Source organism: Mastomys coucha, unplaced genomic scaffold (genome assembly GCF_008632895.1).
Source record: "Mastomys coucha isolate ucsf_1 unplaced genomic scaffold, UCSF_Mcou_1 pScaffold8, whole genome shotgun sequence".
Classification (NCBI taxonomy): Eukaryota; Metazoa; Chordata; class Mammalia; order Rodentia; family Muridae; genus Mastomys; species Mastomys coucha.
This window is the reverse complement of record NW_022196914.1, coordinates 37,452,525-37,475,220: the sequence shown is the minus strand read 5'-3', so window position 1 is coordinate 37,475,220 and position 22,696 is coordinate 37,452,525. Positions and strand designations below refer to the sequence as shown.

The window sequence follows — 22,696 nt, the reverse complement described above, 5'->3', positions numbered from 1 at the left end:
GCAAAGTCTAAGTAAAATCTCAAATCCATTTTATTTCAAACCTCAAGGAAGGTATGCATTTTGAAGAATTTTATGTTTGAAAGTGTCTCAGTTTTTTTCTTACCCTGTAATTCCCACTGCTTGAGGAAGGAATAGACTCTATCAGAGAGATTACTAAATTTACATGTGAAACTCTGCAGATGGACTTGATTCCATTTCCTCCTGTTCTTTTATCCAATTCCAAAATACCAGAACCATGTTTATATAAAAACAAACCCCACCATATTATAGGCAAATTCATGCTTATTGAGGAAGCATTTAGTTTTCCAAAAGAAACGCCCAAATACTTACCTACACCATTTGGAGGAGACAAAGGGGAAAATGGTGCTAAGCAGAACTGGAGAGAAAGTAAGCACTGACCACTAATTCTCACCAGCAACTGTAACAGCCACAAAGGCCACTGACCACTAATTCTCACCAGCAACTGTAACAGCCACAAAGGCCACTGACCACTAATTCTCACAAGCAGCTGTAACAGCCACAAAGGCCACTGACCACTAATTCTCACCAGCAACTGTAACAGCCACAAAGGCCACTGACCACTAATTCTCACTAGCAACTGTAACAGCCACAAAGGCCACATCCTTATGTCACACACTCAGTCTTATGCTAAACTCCGAAAAAACTGGATGATTTTGAAATAAGGTTTCCTAGGAGATGAGAAACAAAACCATGTATCTCCTGCCTTGTCAACCTTGCCTTCCAAGGGCTTAACATAGCATTTGTCATGTTCAGTAGGCCCTTCTTGCAGTGGTTCAGAGAGAAGACATCACCATAATCCTCCTCCTGCTCCTCTGAAAGCTTGCTGTTCTATCACAGGCTTCCCTTTCTCTGCTTTTCCCATAAATGCAGTTAGTAAAGGGTTCCTTGGAAAGTCAGTTGGATGGTGTTTGCTTGGGCAAACACATGAAGGGAAATTTCCTTAAAGCGGACATGGGTGTGAAAAGCTAAAGCTGGCCAGGTGGTAGTGGCGCACGCCTTTAATCCCAGCACTCGGGAAGCAGAGGCAGGCGGATTTCTGAGTTCGAGGCCAGCCTGGTCTACAGAGTGAATGCCAGGACAGCCAGGACTACACAGAGAAACCCTGTCTCGAAAAAAATAAAAAAACAAACAAAAGCTAAGGCCGACTCACGAAGGAACGTGTGCTGAAGCAGACATAGGAGAGATGAGGTTCTGCTAAAGCAAGCACGTGAAAGGACACGGATGAAGGATTCTTTGCTAATGACACACATGTATTGGTCTGCTTTACATTGCATAGTGTACTGCAGTTTCTTGCCACTTCCGTGGATAGATTAGAAGATACATGTGCTGAGGCACGTGCTGAGACAAAGCACACGGAGGACACGTAATGTTTGGAGGGTATTAATAGGACATCATGAAGTGACAGAGAGAGAGCCTGGCTTGCTGGCACAGCTAGCTGTACAAACCTTGTGTGTCTCATGTCTTCGCTGGCCGTTGCTTCCCTGAGAAGCACAGCTGAGAACTTCCCTGGAGTTCCTGTTGGTCCCTCCTGCTGACTGTGAGGCCTGGCTGTCTCTGCTGGGTGATGTAACAGATGTTGCTAACCCAACTGGACTGAATTGGACTGCTGGCATTTGTGAAGTGTTTGCAAGTGGACTGAGCTACCACTGCTGAACTGTGAGCTGAACTGCCAATTTCCAGATAACACAGATGAGATTTGCTCCAAAGAACCTTTCTAAACAGATCCACTTCTCCCTCTCCCTGCCCCATATCCTTTCTTTCCCATTACCTCTGGTGGGTGGTGTGCTACAAGAGAAGGTAAAGCATTTAAGAACCATCATTGAAAATAGGTTTTGAAAAAATTAAAGCTACAGTAAAGTTCCACAATTACTTTTCTTCTTAAACTTCTAACTACTTCAATTTTCTCCATCATTATTTCAATTCAATTACTTTTATTTAAAGGCCTTAATACTAGTTTTGTTAGTCATAAAGTCAGTTACTCAGTCTATCATAATGGTCAACAACATATTCTTCTTTGGAATATTCTTTCTGTGTTCCCATCAGCCCCTTCTCTTGATCCTCGGCCTTTTCTTCCTCTTCTCTAGCCAGACAGCACGGCCCAAGAGTCCTTTGCCCCTGAGTCTTCTCTCATTTCAACCTCTCCATTTTACTTTCCTATAAATGATTTCCAAGTTACATGCATAGCTTTAGTTTGCAGATTTCCCATTTACAAACGATTGATGGGTTTTGACTATTTTGAAAATAATGTTGCCCTTTCCTATAAGACACTGAATATGTTTTTCCACTCATCTTCCCTTTGCATCATGATATCATATTCCAAGCTCATTCGCTCATTCCTGATGTTACTTGCTTTAATCACTCTAGCCGACTGAAGACCATCCTAAACCCCTGTACTTCATAAAGTAATTCACTCTGATACGTTGGTGCTTTTTCATGATAGTTAAAAATACTCTTTTTGAAAATAAGAAAAAGATCTCCTTACTTGTTGGTGGAAAATCCAAGACTAGAAAGTACAATCATTTGTCTTTATACAGACCGGGAGGACTTGAGGAAGGGTGAGAAGGAGAGCAGAAACAGGCAGACACAGAAGAGGCACAAGGCCCGAGGCCTGCCCGGAGTTCTCCCTCAGTTCCCTCCAGAACTCAGCCATATTTCCTACTTTGACACATGTGAGTAGCTCACACAAAATGTTCTAGGTATTCACCAATTTTGCATCCAAGTGAAAAAGATTCACTGCACTACAAAAACTCTGCAATAATCCAATTACCAGCTCGTAGCTGGTGCTATTTCCAGTCTCGTCTCATCACTCATTTTTGTGAACTTGTGAATAAATGCATGTGTAAAAGTGTATCCCAGTCACCATACAGCATGCTATTCAGCACAAACACTGAGGACAGAGGCCAACGTGGAAAACCACAACAGTCAGTCTGCACAAATACCAGCCTAGATCACAGATAGACATGGCTTCAGATGAATCACTCCCTATAACTCAGCTGAGAACAGTCACTTCTCTCTACCAAGAAAGTCTGAGAAGTAAGAATATGATGCACACACCAAGACACACTTTCCAACTTGAGCACTCTAGTTCACTTATAGACCAACAGTTCACGATACTGAGGACATTTTAAAAACAGACCATCACTATGGTATCAACATCAACACTGTGAAGCTCAGTGATCCGACAAATCCTTCTCATAGGACTCAAGACCTCATTAATATAATCCAACCTACTCAGTCAGAGAGGTTTTGGTTATTCCTTATATAACTAGTGACACAACACTAGACATCTGGACTACCTGCCAGACCTGCTCCATCTAATGTCAGAGAAAATTCAAGACGTCCTTCAAGTCCCACCACCAAAAGTACTTCATCAAATTAAAAATAAATAAATAAATAAATAAATAAAAGAACTTCACTGATGAACCAGGAGCTTTATAACTCACAAATCCTAAATCACTCTACTTTCTTGCATTTGTCAGACTATCTGTAAATAGCAACATAATACAACTGTATTTCTTTTATGTCCAGAAACACCAGAGTATTTAATACATAGTAAACAGTGTTTAATTGATTGTAATATCACACTTATATAATCACACATCTCTGGGAATGAGGACAATATAACAAATTTACCTGAGTCAATTAAGTACAAGCAAATCACTTCTAGTGGGTACTGTATGGTAGGATAGATAGCTATCATTCCTTCACAGGCCTTCTTCAACCTAGTCGTCTCATGAGGAAACTTGAAAATATAAAAGCATAATAAAGTGAATCCCGTTAGCAGGAAAGCATATGCATGAGCATTTACATAGCTAGAAATACATGAATGCCACTTACTTTAGACAAACACTGAATGAAATTCTTGTAAAGTACTTGGTGATCTTCACTGGGAATGTTATCTGCTAAGTCCAGTGCATTCTCAAATGCCGTTAAAAGCTGAAACAAACCAAGAAGCCATTATGTAGCAAACTTAATGAAAAATGTGGTGAACACTAAAATGAACTAAAACTCCTTTACCAGAACTAAACCTTCAACCGTCTGGACCTCATAATTCTTTCATTTGGTTGGTGGGTCGGTTTTGTAAGGCAGGGGGTCTCAGTCTGTCATCCTAGCAAATCGAACTTGTGGAAATCCTCTTGCCTCAGCCTCCCAACTACAGGTGTTACAGACTGAGCCACCACAGTCTGATTGGTCCTGACAGTGCCACTCACCTGGGTAGGTGCCTCCAACCCAACCACCCCCAGTTACTCTTTACAGAAGCATTTATAGTCACACTCATAGATATGCTGATGACCTCAGTGTTTCTTAATCCAATCAAGTTGATAAAATTGGTCAACACAACCGAGCTGTACTATCTCATTAACTCAAAATTTTATTGTTGGCAATTATAAATATAAAGGCTGTAAAAAATAAGTAAAATTTAACTATTCAAATAAGGGTGAATAAGGGTAATGATCTCACAATAAAGAAAATTCAACTTAAAATTACATATGATAGATTTTTCAAATAAGAAAGCAAAACGCCGGGCGGTGGTGGCGCACGCCTTTAATCCTAGCACTTGGGAGGCGGAGGCAGGCGGATTTCCGAGTTCGAGGCCAGCCTGGTCTACATAGTGAGTACCAGGACAGCCGGGGTTACAGAGAGAAACCCTGTCTCGAAAAACCAAAAAAAAAAAAAAAAAAAAGAAAGCAAGAATTCCAAATGGAAAAATAAGTGACAGTTTTTTCTGAGCACTCATGAAATTTCATCCCTTATCTTTTTAATGATTTATATATTTGATACCTAGAAATAAATTCTTAAAATTTATTTACTAAGAACAGAGAAAAAGGAGCTCTAGAGAGAACAGCAGTGTGCAGGCGATATGAGGGGAAATGGGAAAGATAAGGCAGGGGCTTTGATTAAGGAGGTAAAGAGAAGGAACATTAAGAAAGGAGGAGAAAAAGAACATTAAGAAACCAAATTATTTTTTATTTATCCAAAATTACATATAGTACATATAAATAAATATACATACACACACACACATATATGCATATATATATATATAGTTTAAATGAAGTTAAGCTGACAATGTTCCCCTCAAGAGCCATACCCTATCTAACTAAAACCCTAATAGCAGGTATGATAAACTCCCTTTGGGTGTGGTATTACAGGACACTGCTATTGTCTCTGACTGCTGCTCAGAGGCTGAAGGTAAGTCCCTGCTGTTGATGACACCATGCACTTTGGATTTAAGACTTGGAAGATGAGAACTCCATCTGCCTTGCAAGTATCTTCCCTGAATGCTAACTCTACTGAAGCCTGGGAATCCCAACAAGAAGAAGCCTGGCAAGCTAGCCTAAAGAAGAAATGGAGGCACTCATACCTTGCTGATAACCAACATCTGCCTAATTGGACTTAAGGGCTGCCCAACAAGAGGGAAATCACACCCTAGAAACCTAGCCGACTACTCAAGGCCAGTGAAGTATGGATCTTGGAAAAGAACCAGCACAGCTCACTATCTACAAAACACATGTACTGTAACCCTCACTAGAGAAGCTTCTCTTTGTAACAGAAACCATTAGAGAAAACCACGACTGGTCAAAATGCAGAGAACAGTTGACCTTGAGGTGCCCAGTCTAAAGAGACACATCTCTTAACACAACTTGTGCATCTGAGGCTCAGAGAAAATTGGAGAAGAGAGGACAGAAAGATTTAAGAGCCAGAGGACTAGGAAATCTGCTGCTAAACTGTGTTTCATAGAAGTTACAGGAAAGCAGGTATCTATGATTCCTCAATAATATGGCTGCTGAGACAAGACCTGAGCTAGGAAAACACCATGTTAACATGGAGGGGGAAGTCTCGTGGGCCCCATCCCTAAGCAAACAAGGACAGGTGACTAAATGCTGAGAGCAGGAGGCAGCTTTCCTAGGAAGGTGTCCCTAATTAACCAATTAACCAATTCAACGCCAAGTGGTCAGCCCTTGAAATCATGTACATGCATGCAACACAGAATGGACTCAGATAGGTATAAATGTGTATATGCATGTATGTATCCTATAAGAATTAACATCTATGCATTATATATATATGTATATATATATATATATATATATGTATATATATATATATATATATACACACACACATACATACATATAAACAATGATAACAATTAAAAGAAGGCCAGGAATTTCAGAGAAGTTTGGGGGTAGCATGGAGGAGTTAGAGGAAAGAAAAGAAAAGGAGAAAAATGTTGCAATTACATTTTTAATTACTTTTTAAAAAGGGCTATGAAAAGTATAGGAGGTAAGGAGAAAGAAAATATGGTTGGGTATGATCAATGAATATATTATGTATGAATGTCATAAATATCCATGGTTAATACATTTATTAAAAATTGTTAGATATTGTGATATACTTTCGTGACCCTTAGTATACAGCAGACTGAGACAGAAGGATCAAGAATTCCAAGCTAGCCTAGGCTGCAATGATGAGACACTGTCTCAAAATCAAAAGCAAAACAAAGAAGCCAACAACAAAAATGTGTGTATGTGAGTGAATATATATATATATATACATATATGTATAGGTGTGTGTGGTTTGTGTATCTATGTGGGTATATGTATGTTTGTGTGTATGTGTTGTGTGTGCTGGTGTGTGTATTTGTGTATATCCATGTGTGCATGTGTGTTCATGTGCATGTGTTTATGAGTGTGTATGAAAATATGTGTCTGTGTGTATGTATTTATATGCGTGCATGTGCATTTGTGTTTGTATGGTTTGTGTGTCAGTCTCTGTGTGTGTGTGTGTGTGTGTGTGTATGTGTGTGTGTGTATTAACTGGAGACAGAATAGCTCAGTGCTCAGCTTGACCCTAGAATGTGCAGGACCCTAGATTCAATTGCCAGCATAGAAAGAAAAAAGGGAGGGAGAAATAACAGGGAGGAAAAGGAAAGAAGAAATGAAAAAGGAAGAGAAGGAAGGAGAGTAAAATGAGGAAAGAAGAAGGGAGGGGAAAGGTAAGAGTGAGACAGGGACAAAAAAAAGACAAGACATAGAGGTATCCAGAAACTCAGGAGTTTAGGGCCAGCCTAGGCAACATGGTAAGATGCTACTTTTTTTTAATGAGTTATTTTCCATGGAGCATAAATAAATCAAAAATAGACTTAATTAATTTTGGTATGGTTGGTACTATTAATTTATAGTATTTTAAGAAATCTATGTAGAAAGTTTACAAGAAATTGATGAGCTAGTGACCCAATTTGTCACTACTAAATTTCTTCCACAACTGCTTACACAAACAAGTCATTATTGTATGTAAAAATTTGGACCTAAAAATCTTTGAAAGTTGAGGGTTTTGTCACCAGGCTGTAGTGTTCTTGGTAGATGGCAGAAGCCTCAGAAGGTGAGGCCCAGTGAATGGAAAGAGGGGCTCCCTGGAGGAGGTACTAGACCCTGGCTCTTCCCCCTGGAGGAGGTACTAGACCCTGGCTCTTCCCCCTGGAGGAGGTACTAGACCCCGGCTCTTCCCCCTGGAGGAGGTACTAGACCCCGCTCTTCCTTCGGCTCTTTCTATCCTAGCCAGCACGTGGGAACAACTCTGATCTGACCTTGCTGGCCTCCCATGCTGTACACACAAAGCAGCAGGCAGATGATACACTCTCAACCTCTGAAACTGTGAACCACAATACCGTTCCTCCTTTTAAGTAGGTTTCCTACACAAACATTTACTCTTCCACCCTTTGGAGACTGCCTGGCATACAGTGCATTCTCAACAATATTTTCTGAACAAAAAACCAAATTTGTAAACATATAAAAAAAGTTTTCATTGTGTACAGTTTGTAACTATTATTTTAAACTGCACTCAATTTGATCAAGCACACATTGAATAGCTATCTACAATAAAAAATTAAGTTACTATTAAACTTACTAATAAAATATGTAAGAGATACTCCCAACTATGGTTTAAAACTAATATTTTATATTTTAAAAGTCCTTTCAATGACTTGGAAACCAACATACTAAAAGAGAATATTACCTTATATAATCTAACCATATACATATATAAATATTCCAATTGAATTAAGTAATCCTGTACCCTTAGTTAACAAGTATAAGGAATAATAGCAACAAAGTACAACTTTCTAGAAGTTACAGCAGTTTTGTGAAAGTCAGTTTTTACATACTTTTCTTTCTACAGTGACTAAGTTAATGATCTACTGTGGATTCTTATGAATACAAGTGCTTGAAATTCTAATATCCTAAGACCCAAGTCTACCCCTTCACATCACATGAGACTGTAAGCAAAGGTTTCTAAAATTAGAACCTTTTAGAGAGTGTATCATTAGCAAGAACCTCTAGGAATTGCAAGCCGAGCACACATGGTGCTCACTGTGCCGACACACAAGACTTTCCTGTGTCACTTCAGTGTGCTTCTACTTTCCAATTTGAATTAGGTTATGAACGTTCATGACATAGACCCTGAGAATCAAACCAGACAGTACCATCTGCTGGGTCTCATTATTCTGATCTTCTATATTCTCAGCCAGCAACTGACTCAATTTTCTCCACAGTTCATAAAGCTCTTGTCTGTCTGCTCCATCTTCCTGCCGTGTCTTTATCAATCTATACCATGTCCGAGCCACCTGGTGAAAAGAAGATTGAAATAGTTATGTTACCATAAACTTAAAATGTTAAACCTAATGATCAAAATTATTTCATCCATTAACATGTAAAAATAGCAAAAATAATATACCCCATGCTATATGAACTCTGACCAAAAAAAGAAAAAAAAAAAGTTGATTAGGCAAATTTCCAGAACCCCTCTATCAGAAATATCAATAAGACACAATACAGGATGACTACATTCCCAAACTCCACAACTTAGAAGGTAACAATATGGCTTGCTAAGCTCCACAGGTACACACTTAGGAAACTTAAACTAGTTTTCAAGTTTCGAAGTTAGGATATCGTAAATTTGAATTATAATTCAGTTTCCAAAACATTTTAACTTATTTCTCAAATTTTTGATATCATATTGTATCTTAATTTTTAACTTTCATTAGAGCTAGATGAAAGCTTTTTTCTAACATTTCTATGGGAAGTAGAAGTCACTAGCCCACCTCTAGGTGTTTCTTTTCCTGGTGATAGAGATCCACAAGTTTCTTACACACATCACACCACTTCTGTCTGTCAACACTTAGATTCAAGAGGAAAAGAAAAAGAAATTTCAATTTGATAGCAGAAACCAAAGACTTAAAAGCCTGAAACAATTGATACTATAGTATTATTTTATACAACAAGCCTAAAGATCATCTTTCATTATCTTGACCATAAATTTGAGTCAATCATCTTAATAGCCTTTTCAGTCTATTTCAATCACAAAAAAAAAAATTGTGACAAACTTTGGGAAGGAAATTGTTTCTGAATTCTCAGTAAATGTTTATAGACCTTCTAACTCTGCAGTGAGTATTTCTGGTTGTCAAGTTAACTATATCTGGAATTAACTAAAACACAAGCCACTAAGGTACAGCTGGGAGGGATTTTTCTTGACTGAATCATTTGAGGTGGAAAGACCTGCCTTAAAATCTGGACCACATCTTCAGGTAGTAGTCGACATAAAGGACTTAATAGAAGGAAGCTGCTCTCGTCTGCTTTCCCTCACTCTGGCGAGTCCTTTCCTTCACTGGCAGGAGAGCCTACTTCTTTGAAATTCCTGAGTTTGCCAAAGACCGTTTGAGACATCCAACCTCAAGAACCAAACTATTACTGAATTCATGGACTTTCCACTGTTGGACCACAGCCTGTTAGCCACTCTAATAAATCTATTCATATATGTAGATTCATTCTACATAGACACTGACTCTATCAGTTTTCTTTCTCTAGAGAGGCCTAGCTAACACACTTCAATGAATAGAACCATTCTAATTCACACTTGTAAAGAGACTCACCTTTCCCCACATATTCCTACCTTTCATAGAGATCCAACAGCTTTCGGTAAACACCAGGTAAATCATCCTTGGCATTTACGTGATTACACTTCTCATACAAACTTGCTAGCCCCTAAAACAGGAAGTGGCAATGATTATTCTTAACAAAATTTCATAGTCCCAAAATTTATTTATTGTGTGGAATAATGTAATAACATCTACAAATTAGTGTAGTTTACAGATGAAATGTGTGTGGAATTACCCTCCAAGTCAACTAAAGGCAGTAGGGACACTTTATAGTTAAAGTCTTCATATTTAAAAATAATCTACTAGGTAGGAAGTTAAACAGTGACAAACAGTATCTTTGTCATCTAAACCTAACTTTTAATTTAAAAAAATTTAATTTTGTTCATGAGACAGGTTTAAGTACTTATTTTAACACCGGAACCTACAGTTTGAAAAATGGAAAACCAGCACTTGCCCTATGTTACAAGAATTCATGCACGGCGCCATACCTGCCAAGCGAGGAGCTGTCCTGGCTCTAGTTCAGCAGCTTTCTTATAGGCACCCTGGGCCTGATCAGGCTGTTCTAGTTCCGCTGCGGCAACACCAATAAAAACCCAGGCATTATAGTTATTTTTCTCTTGTTTCAACACTGTCTGATTAAAAAAATTAAGAGTAAGTCATTACATTTTGGAAACTACTTAACAAACAACAAAACAATAGTCTGTTATGAATCTGCCACCAACAGAGCAACGTTAGAATCGTAGATAGCCAGGTACTATAAATGAAAAACGGTAAAGGGTTTGGAAAATGATGTGTTTCTCTGTAAACTGCCCAAGGGATCTTGATACCTCTATCAAATGCCTCACCCACCCATGAGAATGCTGGGTAGGAGAGAACAGTAAAGCCTACCCCCACCCGTCTCCACAGCACTTCATCCAACACCAGTATTTTCTTTTCCATAATAATATTCCTCATTTTAAGATGGATTCTTCATGGCAGTTACAAGTCAATTCATTCTAATGTCAATATACCCAGCATGTTTAAATACACAATGGCAGCGAATGTTTAAATAACACCAGCCACCTCGAGCAAAGGTATATAGGGATGATGCTTTCAGAAATAAGAGTACCTGCTAAAGTAAAGGAAATAGTTTAAGGAAACAATTAATATGTTCTAGGGAAAGAAAAACAAAAACAAAAACAAAGAACCAGGAGCCTCTCAAGGTTTTGCATATTCTAGGGAAAATCACCTTTCTACGAGTTGAACCTCTCCAATAATTAGGCTTATATGCATCCACACACTTCCAGCAATCTGTCACCAGGGAACTGTACCAGCTGCACTCTATTCAATAATGCTGCCTCCTGCAAAGTTCAGCCAGATGTCTGCCAATGTGCAACCCTAACACGAGGCCTTGTCCTGCTCAGGTTCAGAACACCAAGTACAACTGGTGGCATGTAACTGCTACATGTCAGCTACCAACCACTAATTCCTATCAGACTAACGATCAGAACTTCAGTATCTGAGACATACCTTTTAAAAGAAATAATCACATAAAAAAGGAACGTGGTGAAAATAGGCAGAAAATTCTGAGAGGACACAGAGAGAAAACTGTATGTACATAACCTGGAGCCAGCTTCCCCAAAGGAATGTGTATGCCATGTTGCAGCGCTCTATCAGACAGAACCAGAGCAAATGCACACTCTTGAGTAGTTTTTCTTTCATGTCAACCAGTTCTGGGTTACCACAGGTAAGAGACGTCTGCCTTTGCTTTGTTCTCCACTATAAATTATAAGCTACCTGATGAAATTCATGTCAAAATCTTACCAGAAAGATACCCATGCTAAGTAAGGTAACGGGAACATGGGCCAGCCAAATGGCTCAGTGGGCCACCCAGGCTTATAGAACTTAGTTCAGTCCCTGAAACTCAACACAAAGGTAGAAAGAGAATTCACTCCACAAAGTTGTTCTCTGATCTCCACATGTGCATGCCTCATACCATACACACATACACCACACACACACACAAACAAACAATAATGATAGTAATAGTAATAACTGCAGGCGCACAAGCATATGAGCATTATCAGTCAGATAAGCGGTTCCCCTCACCTCACTCCACACATACTGCATCCTCCATCCAAACAGACTGTTCTCATTTTGTACCAGATTAGTACATCATGGCTTCACATGTCTGCTAATCGCAGTCATCAACATGTTTTTATGAATATATCTCTTACACTCAGAGAGGCTGGTACCTTTGCTGAACCTCCCAGCCAAGTAAATAATAAACCTTGAGGCCAATAAAGAATTAGAATCAAATCAGGTGTGGAGATGCACACTTAGGATCTCAGCACTTAGGTGTCAGAGGCAGGAGGATCTCAGTGAGTTCAAGGCCAGTCTGGTCCACAAAGGGAGTTCCAAGGGCAGACAGGGCTACACAGAGGGACCCTGTCTCAAAAAAATTAAACTAAACAAAGCAAAACAAAACAAAAATCCTGCTGTGTACTCAGCCTGTTTGTTTAACCTGCCTTTAAGAGTACAATGCAACCTTACCATGTTACACAGCTTTAACTTTAAATAGCACATTCTTTTATGCTCCTGAGTCAAAAAGTAATGCATGTGTGTCTACATGTACGCTATGATAACATTTGCTGAAAACAGCAGCCAAGTCAAAAGCGTCCTTAAACAAATACCCACCATAAACACTGACGCAGCATGGACATAAGTAGTAAGTCTATTGAGGCTTCACTGTCACGTTTGCTTTTCTGAGTGCTCTCGACCAGTAACGTTCAGTCCCTTGCAAAACTATTGAAGAATGCCTTCCTTTTGTGATGCTTTCTATGCTAATCAATAAGGCTTTAGCAAAAGCCCTTTGTGAGGGACAAACTCACAAGACAGCATGCAGGCAGGCACAGACTAAGACTCATACATCAGACAACTCCGGAACTATAAACTACAGACAGATGGGTCACAGGTAAAGAAGCAGAGAATCAAAATTGGGCTTGTTCTTGGCCAAAGTATTCAGAGAGGAAACGCTTTGATCTCTTCCCGTTAAGTGCACCAGTGTGCTCTGGTGCCTCTGCGGTGATATCTAATGTGTCTGACACGCCTACCCAGCCAATCAATTACTGTAATGGTCTCACTCTAACAGCTCTGGACCTCAGACTCTCCTTCCTACTCCTGTGGCTTCATCCTTCCTTAAGATCCATCACTGTCACACTTCCTCCTGCCTCCCATTCCTGCCTCCTCTGCTTCTCTCCTCATCATTCTTACCATTCATAACTGAACTCCATCAGTCATAGATTTCACTTAAATAGCACGAATCTTCAAGTCTTCAAATGGACCCTTATGTCACCAAAAAATAGAAGCCATCAGAGAAAAATGCTCTTATTTTCCCATCACCCTGTATGTATCTGCACCTGTCTTTTTCCAGCTAAAACAGAAAAGGAACTAAAGGCCTCCTCTCGTGATCTGGGCTGCATTCTGTCACCTCCCTAAGGACTTTGTTTCTACCACCATCCTTTCTCTAGCAGTCAATGTATCTTTAACAGGAACATACACATTGGCACACAAGAAAGTTTTAGATTCTTGATTCTTCTACCCATTGGTCAGATAGAATTTAGAATGTCAAATACCTTAAAATAATAAAAATGTTGAGTAGGCAAGGTGGCCCAGAAGTTAAGGTTCCTGTGATCAAATCTAATGATTTGAGGTCAAGCCCTAGGACCCACATGGTAGAAGGAGAGAAGTGATTCCTACAATTTGTCCTCTGACTTCTACAAGCACAATACACATTAACAGACACATTTTAAAATATAGTACAAGCATCATCATCATCATAACAACAACAATGTATAGTGATAGTCCATAATGCAAGGTGCTTTTGATACTTCTGCCTTTGAGAACAGAGCTTTGATAATTTAGCAATCAAGAATATTATTAAGTGCAGCAATAGAAACCTACCCCACTTATGAGGAGAGATGAGTCTAATTGCTCTTGAGGTTTTACCACTTGACTGAATATGGAAAATAAAGGACTTATACCTACAAATAACCTATAAATTGGTAATGTATTTGATTGCCCAAGAAACAAATACCCTTTACCTTGCAATGTTTCAAAGCTTCTTTGTACTCTTTGTTTCTGATTGCATCTCTTGCACTTTTTAGAGCAGTCTTCACTTCTTTGCTGGACATTCTATCAAGACAAGAAGCTGTAGTGAATCTACAAGAATATCTCCCTAACGATAAGAGTCCCAGTAAACTTAACCATCTGAAAAAGAAAAATCTAATTCCTTCTCTCTGGAATATGCTTTCACTCCGGCTATACACACAGTTCATTCCCTCAATTCTTCAGATTGCTCTTCAACTGTCTCCTCACATTGGACTACTCCCTGGACAAGCTTCCTAAGATTTCAATCCTTCCCTCTCCTACTTAAAATCACCCCGTATGCCCTTCCCTTGCTTTATTTTACTTCCAAGTACTAACACATCTCCTGTGTTATATTCTACATCTCTACTCTATTATGTGTATCCTAACAACAGCAGAATCTAAGTTCTGTATAAATAGGGTTTTGTTTGTTTTTGTTTTTCTGTCTCTAGGACTTAGTTTGACAAATGCAGGTGACCAATATATACATGTTGAAATGCAGTTGTATTAGAATTATATTCACTCTCTACATGTTTAGCTAAAATACAGATGATCTTATGAACAAAGACCTACAGTATATAGTAATCCCCAGCCAATTTTAAAGCAAGATCCAATAAAATAAGCTCAAGGAGTTCAAGGCCAACTTATGCTACAGAGCAAGTTCAAAGCCAACCTTCCCTACATGAAACCTAATACTTTGTACAGTAATTTAATTTTTAAAAATTATTTCAAAAATTTTAAAGATTTTGCTTTATACACAAAGTACTTCATTTAATATGAAAGTACATTAATTTAATTTTAACTATAGTAGCCCATTTTATAAGTAACCGACTTACTCAAACCAAATGCAATCACAATATTCTTTATAGAGTTTCTTTAGGGCATGGGGAGGGGAGATAAGAGGCAGAGAAAGGCAGAGAGAAGGAGGGAGTAGAGGAGTAGAGGCCAGTCTGACCATGTGGAGAGAGGGGGAAAGGGAATGAAGAGAGAGGGGGAGCAAGAGTGCAAGAGGCAAGAGAGGCAAGAGTAAGAATAATACAATTCTTAGAAGAGAGAAACATCTGCGTTTTCTGCTGACTTTACCTCTTTCTAATCTTATCACACAGATAAAACAAAGTTAAATACTAAGCAGCTCCAAACTCCAGACATTCGGAGTAATAAACTCCCACAGTATACTGCCACAGTATTCAAATACAGAGTAACTACTCTCCCACTAACAGTGAGTACACTAACAGATTTCACAGGCAGAATACATGGACACCATCCGTTGACATAGTACATGAACACAGTAGATCAATGTTACACTAATACAGTGCAAAAACACTGCATATGAATGCAGTACATTGGCACTTTATGCAAACACAATACACTAACACAGTACACTAACACTTTACATGCATTAACATGATACACTAACACAGACATTAACACAATACACTAATATAGTACTCTAACACTGTACACTAACAAAGTACACTGACACAATACACTCATGCAGCATACTAATGTAGTACACTAACACAATATAGTAATACAGTATATTAACACTTTACACAAACACAGTATACTAACATTTTACACTAACATAATACACTCATGCCATACACTAACAGTATACGCAAATACAGTACACTAACAGAAATCACTAATTTAATATACAATACACTAACATATTACACTAATATAATACACTAACACCCTACACTAATGCACTGCATAAACACACTATACACTAGCATGCTATACTGATGCAGTGCACTAACATGGTACACTAACATAGTATACTAAAACAATACACTAACAGAATACTACCAGTACATTCTAGCCAAATTGAAATGCACAAGTATGAAACAAAAGAAATCTATGAAGTTAGAGATCTGTAGATATGGTTGTTTTAACATAAAGAAAGCTAATATTCAGTATAATATAAAAATTATAACACTATAAAATCAGTTTATGATACATTCAGATTTCTCAAATATAACATCTTGTTGCAATAATTACTTAATTATACATCACATTATGTCATCTTTGAATGACTATCTTACCTGAAAGTATCTTGATATTGATTTAGAGGTGAACTAGAGAAAAAAATGCTTTTAGTCTACGAGTCTTAATGGCAGCAGTTAACAAAGTTTAGCATTGATTTCACATTAGCTTTCTCAAGCCACATTCCTTCTGCAAGGCAACCTGTAGACTAAAAAGAAAAGATGAGTGAGGATAACCAACCCAGACAAATGGAGAGATCCAAGCAAAAAATAAAATAAACAAGACCTTAGGTGGGAGAAGAAACAAGAGACAGTCTCCACATGGGCACCAAGCTCTCCAATGCCAGTTTGTACAAACTACAAAACGCCCTGCTGCCTTAAGATTACAGTCTAAATCAGGAGAAACATCTATGACTTCATATAAACCCTTAGAGAACCAAATGCCAGACTAAAGGTGAAACAGGCAGGTACAGTATGAGTTAAAAGATGACACACTGTGTGAGGTAATAAACGACTACGAGGAGAAGACAAGCCGCAACATGGAGAGAAGAAAGAACATCACTCCAGTCAGAGACACTGCATAAGGAGAAAGGACAGAACAGGAGAAGAAGAAAGGAAGCAAGAGAGAATGAGAAAATCACACTGAACAGACCACAGTAGAGTTAAGTAGAGCCTCCACAGATTACAGATCTTGAGAGTCAGGTAGACAAGCTTAGACAGCTGAAAAGCATCAGAGACTGTATGTTACATTTGAAGCCCACTAGAAATGCACACTTTCTCTTGATAACAGCTGCTATATTCAGTACATTCCACATCTACACGCTTCCACATGTAATTCTTTTACACTGCAATGGAACCATCTATTCTTTTCCCATTCCTTCTTCACTGCGTCATAGGACGCAGGCTCTCACCTACTCCTTTCTTCTAATGCATATGTACATGAATGCATATATGTGCACGCATGTAAGTTTCAAACCCAAAGTAATTTGTCCCTGAAATAACTATTTCTAAATAGGACAAGAAGAGTCCTATTAACCATTTTTTAAAAATAAACATTAGAAAACTGACCACTAAGTAACATTCAAAACCATTTTCTTTCATAAAAAGATCTATTATCTAAAATTATTCCATGTAGCCCTATGCTCCTCTACTTTGGATATTTCCCCCAATTCTAAGCATTTCCAAGACTAGAAGTCCTTTGAAAGGTTGCAAGGCTATCCCACAGTTCTACTAATACTTTTCTCAACTCCTCTCCTCCTCCCAAGTCAAAACTCAGCATACTATACTAAACGATGCTGAGCATAACAACTGGTTTGGTTACCAAAAGAAAATGCACACCCTTTTGCCTACTTTCGTGCAATGAAAATTTTCCAACTAGCAACTTTAAAATTTTTTACTCAAGTTAAGCTTAAAAGTAGCAATAACTATATTTTCAGTAGTTTTAACTATATTTTCAAAGAGTTAGAACGTAAGTCACAACAAAAAGTACTAGTCTAAAGGTATTTGTTTCAACCTGTAGTATGATGTAAAACAATACCCATCTCTAGTCCTGATGCTGACAGACCTGGGATGGATCGTTCCGTAACGACAGGCTGACTGCCTGTGATCTAGCACACTGCTCTCCTCTTACCTGTTACCATGCCTGCATCTTCTTCCTGAATTGAATGTCAAGTTGTTCCTTACCCATTTTTCACCTAAATTAAGTAAGCACAAGCATGAGTAGTGATACCCAACACCCAAATCCTTCCATATTTTTTTAAATTAGACTCACCATGACCATAATTTAAAACATGAAAAATAAATCTATAAGATTTTCAGTCTTTCATCTTTCAGAGAGCCACTAATCTTCATCTCTGAAGTTCTGAACTGGTTCAAACTAGGACTTAAGCTATTCCAATCCTGCCTCTTTTTCTCCTGCAAAATGTTACACTATCCCAAGTACAGAGGCAGAGGCAGAGAAACAAAGGTATACAATCAATATGACAGTAAATCATAAAGAAATTAATTTTAAAACAATCATTTTATATACACATAATTAATTAAAGAACTAAGAAATTTGTATAATAGTGAAATTAAAGTTTATTCCTACATAAACAATTAAATCTTGGCTGGGTATTTGATACAGCACAATACACAGTATTTTCAACAACTTTCAGAACTTTCAAAAGCACTATTTTGATTTTAAATTGTCAATGATAAGAACACTACTTCCCATATAAATACAGCAGACAGTAGCAGAAGTGACAATAAGGGTCATATCAGAAACTGTTGAAAATCCTGTCCTCAGCCCAAATTCAAAACAATATGGTTACATAAACAAGACCTGAGAATGGCAGTGCCGGCTGAACTGCCAACATGGATGCTGAAAAATCACAAAAAGCTCCACCTCTAGATGAAGAGCTATAGGCAATTAAGAGAGATTTGAGAACACTAATTGGTTATCCAATACCAAGTAGTTGACCCTAAAACATATACATATGAGCAACAATAAATTGACTCAGCAGGTTGTATTTATATATTCATTTCTATATATGCCTGTTCATGTGTGTATATAACAATAATTTTTTTAAAAAACTTATGAATTTGAGAGGAGCTAGTTGTAAGAAGACATGAAAGGCACCAGAAAGAATTGTGGAAATGATGTAAATACAGTACACATAAATAATTTTTTAACTAAAGGTTGCAGGCAAAGTTTGTTAAGTATTTTCTTAATTAGTGATTGATGGAAGAGAGCCCAATCCATAGTAGGTGGGACAACACCTGGGCTGGTGGTCCTGGGTTTTGTAGAAAGCAAGCTGAGCAAGCCATGGGGAGCAAGCCAGTAAGCAGCACTCCTCCAAGGCCTCTGCATCAGCTCCTGCCTCCAGGTTCCTGCCTTGTCTGAGTTCCAGTCCTGACTTCCTTTGATGATCAAATGTGATGAGGAAGTGTAAGCCAAATAAACCTTTTCCTCTCCAGGTTGCTTTGGTCATGGTGTTTTATCACAGCACTAGTATCTCTGTAACTATGAACAATCTTATTGAGTAATACACATAAAACACAAGATTGACGATCTAGTTTCCAAAGTCATGCCAAAAGGCATGTATCAATACATTACTCTTTTTGGAAAGCCCTCCAGTATTCTGTGTATCCTTGCTTCTCCCAACTGTTTAGCCTGCTCACTCTTACTTTTACCTAGTCTCATGTTACTCCTAACAAGGCCATGCTGAAGTGTCAAACATACAACCTGCACCAAACCAAATTCACACCAGTCCGATCCTGTAATATTTATGACCTATACCAGCATTTCCAAAAACATATTCCAAGGAACATGCTTAAAGGCATTACTACATGGTGCAGGAAATTTATGGTTCCCATACAGACCTACCATACAATGTCCCAACACAATGTATACTGGAATCTTAAAGTCTCTGGAAAATCCAAATACCCCACACAGCTGAACGCAGCAACTCTAAACTCTGTCATCACAGAACACTCAGCTCATTGAAAGCGAGCTGACATTTTGAAAATACTAGCATGCTCCAGAAAATAGTTTGTGATATTAGTGCTTTTGGGGAGGGGGTTGTATTTTTTTATTCAATTATTACCCATACTTTTTAATGCCTCTTCTAGTCTTAGACTTTTACAGGTACGTATATCTATGTGTTTCCCAAAACTGGAAGTCCTTTTGGGAAATTCTGCTGTTACAGATATTAAAAGCCCTGGAGAGGCTAGACCCAGACTGTTTAATTGAACACCCTCTAACTTCTTAAGAATAGAAATTTTTTTCTAAACCAACATTCTGTTCCTAACATGGAAATCACTAACTGATGATATAAACCTGACAGACATAGATATACAGAGATCTAAGCCTGTTGTGGTATCCCTGCTATGTTATATAGAAATTCCTTTCAAATTAAAACATTCCAGGTGACAGGCTGCTTAAGACTGAAAAAATAAAGTGTATAAGGCTCAAGAAATAGACAACTCACAAGTCTCAGAAAGCACCAGAAACTGACATGATTTACAAGGCTCCTCTCCCAAGGTAAAATAAGCAGTAACAAAATGAAGTGCAGGGTACTCTCTACAAGTAGCCAAGCTATTAACAGGTGATACAGGGAGCTTCAAGAACACAGCCTACATGAATCACTGCCCATGTTGCAATGGCTTTTCAGTGATGCAGCTGCCTTTGGGTCATCCATATTCCCCTAAGTAACTCCACACCCATGCTCCGTACGGACGTCTGAGAAGCTCAGTGGTTCAGCCTGCTTGATCATGTTTCCACAAGAAAAGTTAAATACCACCCCAAAATTCAAACATCATATGTGAAAAATTTTCAGAACACAACAGTATTTGCAAAGTACAAAGGCAATGAAGATTAAATGAGGTTACATATGAAGACCCCAATCCAATCTGTCACACTTAAGAAATCTAAACATAGAGGACAGATCAGGTGGCACACAGTGAGAAGCTGACCATCTACAAGACAATAACACTAGCCTCAGAAGAAACCATATTTAACAACTCTTTGAATTTGGACTTCTAAACTTCAGAATTATGAGAAAATAGATTTCTGTTGTGGTATTTTGTTATATCAGCCCTTGTGAACTAAACCACAGCCCCTATACTGAATACTACCTAACCATATAAACACATGCACACATAAAAGATCCTTTGCTCACAGGGTAACTCAGTGGTTAACAAAAACGTTGATGTCCTGAAGGCTGTCATTAAAACAAGAAGAGACGCCAGACGCTCCTGGGGTCTGGTGGCCCATGCCTTGAATCCCAGCACTTGGGAGGCAGAGGCAGGTGGATTCTCTGTGAGTTCAAGGCCAGTCTGATCTACAAAGTGAGTTCCAGGACAACCAGGGTTTGTTTACACAGGAAAAAACCTTGTCTTGAAAACCCAAAAAAAGTGAAAAAAAAAAAAGAAAGAAAAATTAAGATATATCACATTTTCTTTATCCATTCTTCAGTTGAGGGACATCTGGGTTGTTTCCAGTTTCTGGCTATTATAAAGAAAGCTGCTATGAACATAGTGGAACGTGTGTCCTTGTAGGGTGGGGGATCATTCTTTGGGTATATACCCAGGTCTTGAGGTAGAACTATTCACAATTTTCTGAGAAAACACCAAATTGGTTTCCAAAGGGATTGGACAAGTTTGTACTCCCATCAGCAACCACATCTCCTTGTTCCACATCCTCACCAGCATGTACAGACTGTCACTTGAGTTTTTGATCTTAGCCATTCTGATGGGAGTAAGATGGAATCTCAGAGTTGTTTTGATTTTGATTTTCCTGAAGACTAAGGATGTTGAACATATCTTTAAGGATTCCTCAGCCATTAGAAATTCCTCTGCTGTGACCTACAATTTGTCCTGCCTCACAATTTGTCCTGCCTACCAGATGTGCAGGAGTAAAGATAAAGCAGAAACTGAGGGAATGACCACAAAATGACTGATCCAACTTGAAACACACACCATGAGAGAGAACAAGCCCTGACACTATTAATGATATTCTGCTATACTTGCAAACAGGAACCTAGCATAATTGTCACAGAGGGGCTTCATCACCCAACAACAGATGGAAACAGATGCAGAGTCTCACAGCCAAACATTAGGCAGAGCTTGTGGGGTACTGTGGAAGAGGGAGAGAAAGAATTGTAGGAACCAGAGGGCCAAGGACGCCACAAGAAAAGAACCTACAGAATCAATTAACCTGGGCCCATAAGGAGCCCACAGAGATCGAACCCCCAACCAGACAGCATGCATGGGACAGACTCAGGTCCTTGGCACATATGTAATAGTTGTACAGCTTGATCGTCGTGTGGGACTCCTAACAGTAGGGGCTATCTCTGATTCTGTGGCCTGTCTATGGATCCCTTTCCCCTAACTGGGTTGCCTTGTTTAGCCTCAATAGAAGAAAATGAACCTATCCCTGTGGCAATTTGATATACCAAGACTTATTGATAACTATGGGAGGTCTCCTCTTTTTTGATGATAAAGGGAGGGATGGGGAGAGGAGAGAGGAAAGGAGAGAGAGAGACTGAGAGAAGGAAGACGAAGCTGCAGCAGATATGTACAGTAAAATAATTAATTAATTAAATTTAAAAGGTTAAGATTCCAGGAAAAAAAAATGTGAAGGAACCTTCAGTAGAGCAGCAACTAGCTGAAGACAAGTTAGCAAGACTGAGAAGACGACTACTAGAGAAGAAATGGGAAGACGGGGCTTTCTCCCGTGTAAAATCGAAGTCTAATAAATTAATGAGTGGCTAAAAGTAGAAGACTAACTTCAGCTCTACGTCAGAACTTTTAATACTTAAACCTCCACAAGTATAGAATGAGCTTCTTAGTAGAAGGTTTCTCACCAGGGAAGATGAAGTATGGGCTGGACAGTCCAGCAGGCAGGACCATTATCTGTCCCACTTAATGTCAGAGCAAAAGTACTAGAAACCTCTTAAGTTCTAGCAGTACTTTGAAACTGGGTCCCTAAAACACCTGTTTCACCAAAAGCAGCTGCTACAGCACCTACTCTCACTGCCACAGCAATTACAGAAGAAAGAAGAAAAGGATGTGCCCCTGTCCTCAGAACAAGGGCCCCCAGAAACAAAGCCTTCAGGGATGATTAGTGTTCAAAGAATCATTC

The 22,696-nt window shown here is 38.7% G+C and overlaps 1 protein-coding gene across 5 annotated transcripts in view; it reads right to left on the bottom strand.

The window, feature by feature from the left end:
- The window catches only part of Ttc37 (tetratricopeptide repeat domain 37), a 92,696-nt gene that overhangs the window by 68,784 nt on the left and 1,216 nt on the right, over nt 1-22,696 (bottom strand). For 3 of the 5 annotated variants that reach the window (XM_031360688.1, XM_031360687.1, XM_031360689.1), the window contains exons 3-10: nt 16,132-16,164; nt 14,041-14,131; nt 10,447-10,586; nt 9,973-10,064; nt 9,125-9,200; nt 8,507-8,647; nt 3,859-3,957; nt 3,655-3,763 (exon numbers count right to left, since the gene is read on the bottom strand). In XM_031360688.1, the coding sequence (XP_031216548.1) occupies nt 3,655-3,763; nt 3,859-3,957; nt 8,507-8,647; nt 9,125-9,200; nt 9,973-10,064; nt 10,447-10,586; nt 14,041-14,131; nt 16,132-16,164 (781 nt within the window). Of the gene's footprint in view, nt 1-3,654; nt 3,764-3,858; nt 3,958-8,506; nt 8,648-9,124; nt 9,201-9,972; nt 10,065-10,446; nt 10,591-14,040; nt 14,132-16,131; nt 16,281-17,701; nt 17,766-22,696 lie in introns of all 5 variants that reach the window. The other 2 variants (XM_031360690.1, XM_031360691.1) reach the window with 2 other exon arrangements.